Source organism: Thalassophryne amazonica, chromosome 20, assembly GCF_902500255.1.
Source record: "Thalassophryne amazonica chromosome 20, fThaAma1.1, whole genome shotgun sequence".
Taxonomy (NCBI): Eukaryota; Metazoa; Chordata; class Actinopteri; order Batrachoidiformes; family Batrachoididae; genus Thalassophryne; species Thalassophryne amazonica.
Window position 1 is genome coordinate 16,418,202 of NC_047122.1, and position 12,406 is coordinate 16,430,607.

At 43.1% G+C, this 12,406-nt stretch overlaps 1 protein-coding gene across 28 annotated transcripts in view; it reads left to right on the forward strand.

Annotated features, from left to right (window-relative positions):
• macf1a (microtubule actin crosslinking factor 1a) overlaps positions 1 to 12,406 on the forward strand; it is a 431,888-nt gene that overhangs the window by 270,987 nt on the left and 148,495 nt on the right. For 26 of the 28 annotated variants that reach the window (XM_034161160.1, XM_034161171.1, XM_034161172.1 and 23 more), the window contains 9 exons: positions 840 to 6,869; positions 6,956 to 7,111; positions 7,237 to 7,452; positions 7,586 to 7,759; positions 7,903 to 8,160; positions 9,626 to 9,775; positions 10,218 to 10,451; positions 10,830 to 11,006; positions 11,088 to 11,261. In XM_034161160.1, coding sequence (XP_034017051.1) covers positions 840 to 6,869; positions 6,956 to 7,111; positions 7,237 to 7,452; positions 7,586 to 7,759; positions 7,903 to 8,160; positions 9,626 to 9,775; positions 10,218 to 10,451; positions 10,830 to 11,006; positions 11,088 to 11,261 — 7,569 coding nt within the window. The remainder of the gene's footprint in view (positions 1 to 839; positions 6,870 to 6,955; positions 7,112 to 7,236; positions 7,453 to 7,585; positions 7,760 to 7,902; positions 8,161 to 9,625; positions 9,776 to 10,217; positions 10,452 to 10,829; positions 11,007 to 11,087; positions 11,262 to 12,406) is intronic. The other 2 variants (XM_034161150.1, XM_034161167.1) reach the window with 2 other exon arrangements.

The window sequence follows — 12,406 nt, forward strand, 5'->3', positions numbered from 1 at the left end:
AGCAGAGGATCAGAATGAGCTCTGGGAGTCCATGCAGAACATTTAGACATCCTCATTGTAATAAAGGTGTATGTATGGAGCTTAGTTGGTTTAACTCTGTGCAATAACTTATCAGTGATTCTGATCATAAATCAGAGAACTGGCAGGTTTAATTCGGTGTAGCAAACAAAAACCTAAATTCTAAATTGGAGTATAATTGGGTTTTTTGATCATGATATCATTTACTTTTTTGCAATTCAGCTGTAGGAAAGAATGAAAATTGATAATGAAACCAGTTGCATGGGGTGCCAGTGTATCAATTGCTTTATGTGATCAGATGTGTTAACATACTGATCTCCAGTCGCCTATCGAAGAAATCCAACTGAGCATTTTAGCTGATGTGGTTTTAGGCTGTGATCATGGGGGGGGTCAGTTAGAGCAGTATTAGGAGTCAAAGGCATGCAGAAAGCTAACAACCAGCTTCTCACCTGTTGCGCCTCGCTCTGCCAAGCCCTAGGCTGTTCCACAAGCCCATATGGTAAGTAGCGCTAGCTCCTTCTTTTGATTGCTTATATATATATATATATATTTCCTGTCTCTGGTAGACAGTTTTTCTTCTCCTTCTGAATATTTCTCCATCTTCCTTTAATAAAGGAAGATGGAGAAATATGTGTCTATGCTTCCCTTAGTTTGAGTCTATTCCTGCAGTTTTGTTACTGGCTCTATTGTATTTGCAGTGCTTGTTTTAAGTTGCCACTGGTATCATATGTATGAACATGGCTTTAACTATAAATGAATATAATTTGTCAAAAAAAACAAAAAAAAAAAACATGCCGTATTTTCTTTTTTTTTTTTTGTAGAGTGAAAATGTTATCGCCGGAGTCATCGATTTGGGAACAGTGGAAACCTTCCCAGTTTTCCAAGCAGCTGAACATGGTCTTATTGACCAGGACACTTGCTGTGTGCTCTTGGAGGCTCAGGTCATAATGGGTGGGCTCCTCCACCCTGACTCCCCCTGCAAACTTTCACTGAAACAAAGTCTAGCTCAGGGTCTAATTGACCTCCGTACCACAGAGTCACTTTCTGAGTTAGAGAATGCCTTACTTGTGGTAAGCCAGACTACATCCTCAGTTCATCAACAACAAAATGTGTTGCCAGCAGTTGTAGCCATGGAGGGTGGGTTTATCCGAGAGGAGGTGGGACTCCGTATTTTAGAACTTCAGATGAACACAGGAGGGCTAAAAGATTCAAGAGGTGAAAGAATGAGTTTGGAAACAGCAGACAATATGAGCCTCTTGTCTCCCAGAATCTTCACCAAGCTCCAGTCACAGTTGCAACATCAGGAGCTCATCGATCCAAACACGGCTGAAAAAGTAAACCTGTATGAGCTACAGCAGCGCAGTGTCCTTAACAGTGACTCAGGTCTCCTTGTCCTACCTGTCAAACAACAGCCTGGAGGAACTGTCTGCCTCCGTTCTGGAAGAAAGGTTGGCATTTTCCGTGCAGTCCAGGAAGGTCTGATAGATCGGAAAGTTACTGTACGGCTTCTTGAAGCCCAGCTCTTTGCTGGCGGTATTGCTGACCCAAGATCTGGCCACCGCCTAACAGTCCATGAGGCTGTTCACCATGGACTGATGGACCAGGATCTAGCATGTGCCATGCTGGGACGTCAGCTGCTAAACGGGGGAATACTAGACCCTTTCAGTGGGGAGCGTCTTGAGTTAGATGAGAGCATTCACAGGGACCTTCTCTCTCCTCGTTTAGCACTTTTGGTACTTGAGTCTCTTTGGGCTTTTATGGGATTGCTTTGGCCTGAATCTGGAGAAATATTACCCATTGCAGAAGCTCTTCAACAAGGAGTGATCTCGGGAGAGCTGGCGAGGAAAATCCTAAAACAGCGTCATGTTATTGGAGCTCTGTACAACCCAGAAACCCTACAGGTGATGCCACTAAATCAGGCTGCTGAGGAGGCCCTTCTACCGAGTATAGTAAATATTCTCAAAGACCTTTACATTCCCGACATCCTTCCCAACATTAACCAGTCAGGTACTCCCTCTTTGAACCACTTGAGCTGGGGTTCCACAAGCTCCTCTCCATCTCCATCCTCTCCAACCCTTTCATCATTTCCTGCAGGTCTTGCCTGCAGTCCAGCACAAACAAATGAAAACGCCTCCACCAAACAAGAAAAACACAAATTGTTTCATGTTATGACTCATAGTTATGTGGATGCACATTCTGGTAAACGCCTTGTGGTGCTCAAGCCAGAACTGGTAGAGTTGGTCAGAGGTACTGAACTGGTTGTTGGAGAATCTCTATGTTCAAATGAAACTGAAGCAGGAAGTGGTATGATCACAGGGGGGCAGGAAAGGTGGGTGAGAGAGTTAGTTTTGACAGGTGAGGGGGTGACTGACAAGCAAAATGAGCCTAAAGACAAATGTTTCACTGTAGTCACAGCAAGCAAACACGGTGACTCCAGCAAAATGGCCGATATGGGCAAATTAGGAAAGAGACACAAAGAAGAACATGACCCACAACTGCAGAAACAAACAACTGTAAAAGTAGGTGTTGCGAGTAGTTTAGCTACCACAATTAAGGGTAAGATTGGTGTAAATGAAGTTGTGTGCATACAGAATGAAAGGAAAACAACTAGTGAAACCATGGCTTTGGGTAGAAATCTTGACAATGGATTAACAAGCGCTTTAGATCAAGCGGGAACAAATGAATCAAAACTCAGTGAGCAAGATGGACAAGAGAGTAGTTCATCTTTCCAACGTGCTGCCATTACACAAACATCCACAGGAACTGTGATCATGGCAGCAAGTCAGAAAACACAAGTCACAGGTCCAAATGTTACAGATGTGGATGCTCAGAGTTTGACACAACCTGCAGCAGAGGAGGAGCTAATGTCACTGAATGCAGTGGCAACACATGCTACAGTTCGAGTTGACATCCTTGAATCTGCACCGGAAAAGGAAGACAAAGATACTGAGCTGGACAGGTTAGAGCAAGAGCTCAAACAAGGAGGTTTCTTGATAGAAGGGGACAGGATGCTCCCAGATGAAGCAGTAGTCCAGGGCATCCTCCCTGCCCACACTGCAGTCAGGGTCATGGCTCAGGCTGAACTTTTTGGTGGATTTATAGATGCCACTAGTTGCAAATCCCTTCGTATTGAAGATGTAATGCAAGAGGGTTTGCTAGATGAAGACCTCATGTGTAGTGTTTTGAAGTCAGATAAAACCATTGCTGGCATTGTGGATGTAGAGAAAAAGCAGATATGTGGGGTAAGGGAAGCAGCTCAGGCAGGGTTGATTGACCCCAACACAGCTGCTCGTCTTCTGGAGGCCCAGGTAGTGTCTGGGGGAGTCATTGACTTGCGCAGGGATAAGAAGGTCTCTGTCACTTTAGCAGAAAAACTAGGACTGATCGAGGAACATCAGCGAGAATCTCTGGTGGCTCTAGAGAAGGCTTACAAAGGAAAGGAGACAAATACATCAACAGTGCTCACTAAAGCCACTTTACAACTACAGATGGAAGGGCTTATTGACCCCCCCTCTAAGGCCCCTATTCCTCTGGAACAAGCAATTCAAAAAGGGTTAATTAACACAGAAGAAGCTTATGAAGTGTTGGCAAGGCAAGTGGCTGAGGGTGGCATCATACATCATGCTTCAGGAATGAGGCTTGCAGTTTGTAACGCTGTAACTAGAGGGCTAGTGGATCGTTCTATGGCTCCAGGGCTAAAGGAACTAGAGTTGGCCTGCCAAGGGAAAGTCAGCCCTTTGTCGCACCCAGAAGTTTTAAATTTCCAGGCTTTGACGGGAGCCATTCTAGACCCAGCTTCTGGATGTAGACTGACAGTGACAGAGGCGGTTTCTAAGGGTCTTCTTGACGAGGGCATTGCCAGTGAGGTTATGGCTTCTATCTCTATAACACAGGGAGTACTTGACCCCCGGTCTATTCGCATTGTGCCTTACTCAGAACTTGTAAAACAGGGCAAAATAGATATTGAAACGGGAAAACGCTTCTTGGAGGTGAAGCCATTCAGAGGTCTTCAGGATGAGCAAGGAAACAACAGTTTCACCCTACCACAAGGAGTTGCTTCCAAACAAGTTGACTCAGTTCCAGCTTTAAGGGCGCTCAAAAGCCAGGCAGATAGTGGAGGCATTATTGATATCACCACTGGGGAAAGGCTCAAGCTACCTGAAGCTTCTAAAAGAGGTTTAGTTGGAGAAGATGTGGTTGTAGCAATAGCAGGCAACCAGTTTTTGAACGGTGGTTTGGTTGATCCTGTCACCCGACAACGTGTATCTAGTCTCAGTGATGCGATTACAAAAGGGCTGATTTCTATCGACATGGTTTCAAAGATTAAGGAACAATCTACTTTTATGGCTCTGAAGGATGATGGCGATAGCATTACACCTGTTGGGTCATCCAGTGGTACATACAGCCCAGGTGTTATAGTCTCAGTGTCCAGTTCAGACAGCCCAGCATACTGGTCAGATGTAAACACTGAGCTGCCTTCAAGGTCTCCACCTCCAGTGAAAGGTTGGGTGAGCACAGAGGATGTTGGGATGAAAGTGACAGATGGCATAGAATCAGATGAGGCAACATTTTATGTTACAGCTGGAATAGAAGACAAAACGGCACCATCAGTGTCAGTGGGACAGGATTTAATTGAACTAGATCAGTCCATAGACCTCCTTTCTCAGTTTGCCACAAATGTTGAGAAAAGAATTCAGCAAGCCATAGAAGAGATGGGACCTCAAAAACACATAAATAAATCCAAGCCAGTCCCTGAACAGAAGCCTGTCAGTGGTGCCAGCCCTGGGGGCAGCACTTGTATTGATTTTGGAGAAGAGTCCAGTGAGGCATCTATCTATGATGATGGCAATGATGTTTCACTCAAAGGAGTTGGAGAAGGGACACCTGTTTTCAAGCCTGATGGTGAACCTTTGAAGGTTGACAAAAACGAGCATGGATCCAATGATTCATTCATACCTGTGATAGATGTTACTGAAGAAGGAAACCTGAAAGATTCTTTAACAACTATTAGGAGTGATGGAGAAATCAAAAAAGACATTGAACAGCTAAAATACGGTGAAGAAGAAAAGAGAGGGAGAGATTCAGCCGCAGTCACAGACGATAGTTTAGGCGAGAAAGAGGAAACTCTAAAGACTGAAGCAAATACGAGTGCTGGCACTGAACATAAACGGACTGCTGTGTCCAAAGAGATGGAAAGCAAAAGCAAGAAAAAGCGAAAGAACAAAATGAAGAGTAAAGACCCAGACAGGGAAATGCAGAGAAAACAAATTTTTGAAGTTAAAGTTGACTCAGAAGTTGGAGGTAAACCAAAGGCGACTGATGTAGTTTTAGATGAGTTTCCATTGCAAGACAAATATAAGAATGTCCTGTCTCAGACTCGCCCGTCTGTCACAGAGCTTTACAGTGGAAACAGCAACGAACAAGGAGGGAATCAGGAAGTTAAGGCTCATAAAGATTTGGAAAAACGAGAACAGGAGGCAGGTCCAGATTATGTGGAAGTAAGAGATTTTGCATTTGGGCCAAAGAAAGATGGAGTACATAATAAAGTACCTGATGTTCCAGAAGTGAGTCACAGGAGAGAAAAACAAATGCAGGAGCAGAGCAAAGAGTCTGAAAATAAGGAGTTCTGTCAGCAACCAGAACAAGCTGAGAGCAAGCAGGAGGTGAACAGAAAGGAGGAAGGTTTCCCACAGAAATCCACTCTGCCAGAGGACAAGAAAGCAGCATTAATCCTGAAGGCTAAAGAGAGCATTCTTAAAAAAGTGTTTGAACGAGGAGTCAGTAAGAAGCAGGCTGCTGAGGAGCTGCAGGTACTTCGAAGGGAGGTAGGGAAGGAAAATCTATGTCGAGACATGAAGCAAGCTAAGCCTGAAGAATTGGAGAGGTATCCTCTTAAAGATGAGACTGTCAGGAGAGCTGATGATCCACCAACAGAGAGTGAGAAAAGGATGAGTGTTAAAGAAAAGATGACATTCGCAGAGGTCAAGGAAGATGTGACTGTGGATGGACATTCTGTCCAAGAGAATGTAGACCCTATCCTATTGGACACGTCTTCAAATGAGATAAACATGAACTTGGGTTTTGGAAAGGAGGCCATTCAAAAAGAACCTCAGACTGTCATGTCAGTCCAGCAAAGTAAAAGAAATAAGAAACACAAGAAATTCAAGGCCGCATCGGTCGAAGCAAAGCCTGGTCCAGAGATGTTACTGACTGCTGAAGCCAGGTGTTCACAGGTAGCCATGATAAAGGACCAGAGGACCGACAGACAGGAAGAGGGTCAGTCATCTGGTGACATTCCAAAGTATTCAGTTGCTGATAAAGCAAATGAATGTGTGACAAATACTATTAGTGGTAATGCAGCTGTGATAAAGTTTACCCAGTCAGCAGAACTCAATTCATGTGTTGAGGATCAGACCGAAGGAGCGGGAGGTGCACGTATGGAGCCAGAAGAGCAGGAACAACCACGGCTTTGTGACCACCCTGGATCCCGCAGAGATGAAGAACCCTTTTACTTGGGCATCCAAAACACTAATGATTCTGTTGAAAGTTGTCCTGACATCCAGCCAGCAGCTCCTTCTGTAACTTCTGATGCAACATTACCGGGCCAACATAAAATTAAGAAATGGCACTTAGAGTCTGAATCTGAACGTTCTGACACCCTTGAAATAAGGTTTTTAAAAGAGCAGCAGCATCTGGAGTCTCCTGAATCAGCACCTTCACAATCAGAAGGTGTTTCAGGTGACTCTGAATCGGCTGGGGTTCTTGAATGTGATAGAGCTGCTGAAAGTTTGGAAGAGGATGACAGAGAAATTGTTTTGGACAAAGAGGGGATGGTGGCCTTGATTGGCAAGGTAAGAAAATGTAAAAGATTTAGATTTTATTCATTTTGCAGATTTCCATCTATTTTTGCTCATATTGGAATGTCATTTTATCTCAGTCTCCACAGATTCGTGAGGAATGCTTGGAGCATGACCAGCGAATCGTGGCCCTTGTTTCCATGGTGAGGCATATCGAGGTCCAGCTTAAACAGCAGCAACAGCAATCAGTAGGACATGGCCTTGTTGCCCTGGATGACATCATCAGACAGACTGAGGTAATGACAGACTGACAGGTATCTGATGATGACCTCTAGTTAGTAGAGAATGGCTTTTGATGATTGTGTCACTGCTAAAATGATCAAGTGTCTGGAAACCAGTTTTTCTTGAACCTGATTCTCAGGCTCTGGATGCTGAGCTGTGTGACCTTGAGCCCAACATCAGCAGTGAAATAGAAGCTGCTGCACATTTGTTGAAGACCCATCCTAAAGATGTTCCTTTCCAGCTCCTATTGGCCTTAGAGAAGGATGGGCAGAGCTTGGGTCATGGGTTTGAGACAGCTAGAGCACTTGCTGAAGACATTCTGCAAAGCTTACGGGACTACAAAATCTCATACAAGGTAAAATATGCAATGTACTGAAAACTAGGATTTAGCAAGGTGGAACTAGTGAGGTTCATAAATATTATGGTGACTAGAAACCCTGACTCCCAAGCTTGTTACATCAGTTGTCCTGTCTCTCACCTCGTCTCAGGCCAAAGTTGCAGCTGAGCAGAAGTTGCTGATTGGGCGTGTGGAGAACCTGCTGTCTCTGTTGGAAGAGTTAGAAGCCCAGATGAATGGAGGAATAGCAGGGACTGAGAAATTAAAAATGACAGCAGAAGATGACGGCTACGATCAGCTGGCTCAACAGCTATGTCTTTACAAGGCGAGTTACTGAGTTTATGAAGAAAAACTTCTGATTTTGTTGGCATTTGTGATTTTATTTTTTTTATTTTTTTGTCTTTGTTCTGCTCTTTGAGTGTTGCAGCTATATTATTATTTCCTGCATATCCTCTCTCTCTCTTTCAGGAGCTTCATTCCTTTCTGTCAGCTCGCTCTAATGAGGTCAGCGCTGTGGCCTTTGACATTCAGGTGTTCATCTCGGAGCAGGCTCAGGATCTGGTCCCTGAGCAAAGCAGGCAGCTGCTGCTGCAGCTCCAGCAGCTGCAAAAGACCTTCCACCGAGCATCGGGCCAAGCCCAGGCCTGGTCCAGCGCTCTGTCTGCCCAGAGCAAGAGGGAGAAAGAAGAGAAGGCCAAAGAAAGGCAGAATGCAAAGGACCGAGAGGTTTGGAAAAAGATGATTGAGTCGGGCTGGTATTGCCCACATGTTCATTTTGATTAATGCTAAACTCATTCTAGCCTCAAAAACCCCTTAATGCAAACAAAATGCTATAGTTTGAACTTCCAGCACCATCTGCTGTCATCTGACGTCATTCAGAATCTTTCTATAGAAGATATTGAATTAAACTTAATATAAGACACAGTCACCAAATATACAGGTGCTTCTCAAAAATCATGAAAAGGTTGAATATTTTTTGTCAGGTATTTCAGAAAGTGAACATTTTACATATTCTATTTTCAGTACATAGAAAATAAAATGTTTCTTTTTTTTTTTTATTACAGCCAGATAATTACGGCCTACAGCTCCAAAAAAAAAATTGAAAATGCATTTCTAACAATATTATAATATTTTAGAAGAACAGTATAAAAGGGATTTATAATATAGAAATATCTAACTTCTGAAAGGTATGTTCATTAATGCACTCAGTACTTGTTTAAGGCACAGTTACTGTGTCTTAAACATGTTTAATTTTCACTTGATCTGTTAATATTTCTCCAGTTAAAATATCTTGTTTTCATCTTTTTTAAAAAATGCCAATGGAACAAATGAAAATTCACTAAAGATTTCTTAAAATAGGGTCTTGAGTAATCTTTTTGGGCTACCATATATTTCAGTTAATATTAGGAAGTGTTACTTTTTTTACTTCTAATACAGCATCTTAAAAATGTTATAGTTAGTCAATATATTTTAAAGATGTATTATCAAAAGTCCTTGTATCTTCCTGTTGTTTTGCATTTCCACTGATTGTGTCTTATATTAAGTGTTTAGATTAAATATTTTGGCAGATGCACTCGGTCAGATTTTGCAGGGTTGTCGTGTTATTAGCGAGCTACTGTTGCTCAGTTTTCCAAAGCTTTGCCTCATTAAGTCTGCAATATCTTCATTGCCCTCGCTGCTCCCGCGCTACATGTCTCTGTAACCTGTCGTATTAACCTGTTTGCCTTGCTGTTGCAGATTGCTGCTGAAGAAAATCACTTGTTACGGTGGAAAAGACTCCAAATTTGCTAGCAGAGAAACTTTGCTGGCTACAGTGCTTAAATGTTTTTTCCTCTCATCTTGCTGAACTCCGACAGGAAGAGGAAAAACAACAAATCCACTGATATTAATTTCTCTTTGTGTTGTTTGTCATGTCTTAACCAGCGTGTTGTGTGTTCATATGTTTATATGTGTGAACTCTGGACACAAACTGCTCAAACCTTGGCACTGTGTGCACTACACAAAGACGCTGTTCAGGGACAAACCTGTCTTGGTGCGCTTGTTAGGGATGATATTGTCCTGTCATCTTTGTCCCAGAGACATTTGTGTCGTGGGCCTTTTTTTTTTTTCATTCGGAAATGTAATTTCTTGTGCTCACAATTTTCTTTCTATGTTGGTTTTTGCTGTTTTTCTTGCACTTCATTTTTCTCAGGTGACCCAGCAGCAGAAGGTAGAGTGTTCTCAGAAACTAGAGAGTCTCACTGTGTGGTTGGCTGGAGCTGCCAGTGTGCTGGACAGGCAGAGAGCTGCAGCGGATTCAGACGATGTGAAGATCCTGCAAGAGAAGCAGAGGAACCTGGAGGTGTGAAACAATTCTATTTTAATTTATTTTGAGGATTCGACAAACGCAGCACAGCAGGTTAGCTGCAGATTGGGCTGTGAAGGCAAATGAAGGCTACAGCAGGTCCTCAGACCCAGATTGTCTGGAATTTCCCAGCCATCAGACCAGACTAAGGATCTATCAAGGACCGTGTGTTTGTCGGCATGCAGTGACATTCCCGTGATAAACAAACCCATGCACAGGCATCTCTAAATCGACCTTGGATGTAATACGGTTGCCACGACATATCGGGCTACCAGTGTGTAGACCTGGGTTTGATTTCCGGTCATGCTACTTGTGCATGGGTTTGTTTATGCCCCAGTACATTTAACCCACTTTTTCCACATCTTCCTGTCTCACATTTTCAGCTGCTATGTCTTTCTCTTATCTAATTTGTCTTTGACCAAATCAAACGCCTCTCTAGGATCTACAGAAGGACCTTCAGACTAAAGCGAAGGACATAGCCGAAACCATTCGCTCTGTTGAGGATTTGCTGGCAGAGCGCGGAGATGACCTGAGCCGAGAAGAGAGGGAGGATCTCCAGGGGGCGCTCACAAGAATGAAGGAGCAGTACAGTGCCATCACAGACTCTGCAAATATGACACGGTCAGATCTGGACACGGCCATCAGCACCACCGTACAGCAGAACACACAAAGGGTAAAGACATGAATGCAACTACACATTAGACATCTAACTAGTACTTCAGCAGGTTCATGGCATGACAAAGTCCAATGTTTTTACATTGACCTACAATATTTTTCAGTTTGAATTTTGCATATTTGTTAGATTAATGACAACTGCATTTTATTGGGGTATTGTCTTCAGTCAAAGCTGTAACTCAGTGGTCACCAGTACTCCTCCTGAAGGTCACCTGTCCTTCTCATTTTCCACAACGTCTTTCTACACTTGATTAGCCAGATCTGGTGTGTGCTGCTTCTTGATTGGTTGAACACACCTTACTGACTTATTGACTTGAGTTAGAAAAACATTACATTATTAACAGCTGAGGCTTTTGTGCTCCTTCTCCTTCTCCAGGCAAAGGCAGTTGAGGAACTCCAGGAAACCAAAGGCCAGATAGACTCTCTGTTAAATGAATTGTCCACCTTGAACCAACCTGGCAGCAGAGGACTCGGATCTGGAGCAGCAGATGTTCCTGATGCGCCATTCTCATATCCAGAAGGTGCTTTGATGTCTCGCACAGAGATGCTCCAGGTGAGACACTGGTTCATTCTGTCTTGAACAGCAGTTATAGTATCACCATTTCCATCACATAACTGTTGCGTTGTGTTTCAGACGGAACTTCAGCAGCTCCAGGCCCAGCAGTCCCAGCTGATCCAGATTGCCCAGTCGGCTCGCTCCCTCCTGGACCAACCTGACTCCACTGTTCCTCCTGAAGAGAAGCGGTGCCTTCGAGCTAACCTGGACCGGCTGCAGGCCCAGCACCAGGACAGGCTGCAGTGCTGCCAGGTACTCAAAGTATTTATCATATTAGTCTCTTCTAGATTAACTGACCAGTGGCACATTACCATTATATTATTGGTAATGGTCAGAGCAGACTGCTCTGTAGTTCGGAGTTAGATTAAGAACGCGTAGGCAGGTGTTCAATTTCAGGTGTGTGCTTCACACTGCCTGTCTGTGAGCTTGAATAAAAGACTTCTCCATGTCCACCCAGAGGTAAATGAGTAACAGTGTGAGGTCGGGAAGTAACCTGTGATAGACTTGAGTCCTGTCGGCTACAGTATCTGGGTGTAAGCACCAGGACCACAGGCCTCAGTTCCCCTATAAGACTCGTTTCTAACGTCACTAAAGTTCTTGATGAATGAAGACAGTTAATTTGAAAATGCTTTTTACCCTGAGTTTTAACCTGAGTTTCTATGTAAATCTAACATGTTTTTCATATATTATGTAAAAGCAAGCAAGAAATAAACGCTTCTAAAACTGTAAAAGCTGTTTTTGTAACCTGATGACACCTCTGGAGTGATTTACAAGACATCTTTCATGCACGATCATCACACACGATCAAAGGTAACTTCCCCTCTTTTCAAAAGCTCATGTATGTGCACACGCAGGCCCTCGTGCAGACGCTGTTAAAAAGCCAAAAAAAATATTTAGGATTGATCAATTGACCTTATTCTGCAACATCAGTATAAACATACAAAGGTGAATGTATCAGTGATACACTGACACAGTAAAGCATAAACTCTTATTTTCATTGTGGTCCTTGTGAAATTATCACGTGACAGAATAGATGGGCTTGATTGAACATGTACAAATTGTACATAAGACAATGGGATCTTAATAATTAATGAAAATAACTATATATATATATTTAAAAACACCAATTCCAATGAAGTTGGGCCATTGTGTAAAATCTAATTAAAAACGAAATACAATGATTTGCAAATCCTCTTCAACCCATATTCAATTGAATACACCACAAAGACAAGATATTTAATGTTCAAACTGTGGCACATTATGAAGCGCAAAATATGACAATGCAGACCCCCGGACTGTAGTGTCCTCAGTTCCCAAATGCTTGAGTGTTGTTAGAAGGAAAGGTGATGTAACACAGTGGTAAACATACCACTGTCCCTGCTTTTTTGAAACGTGTT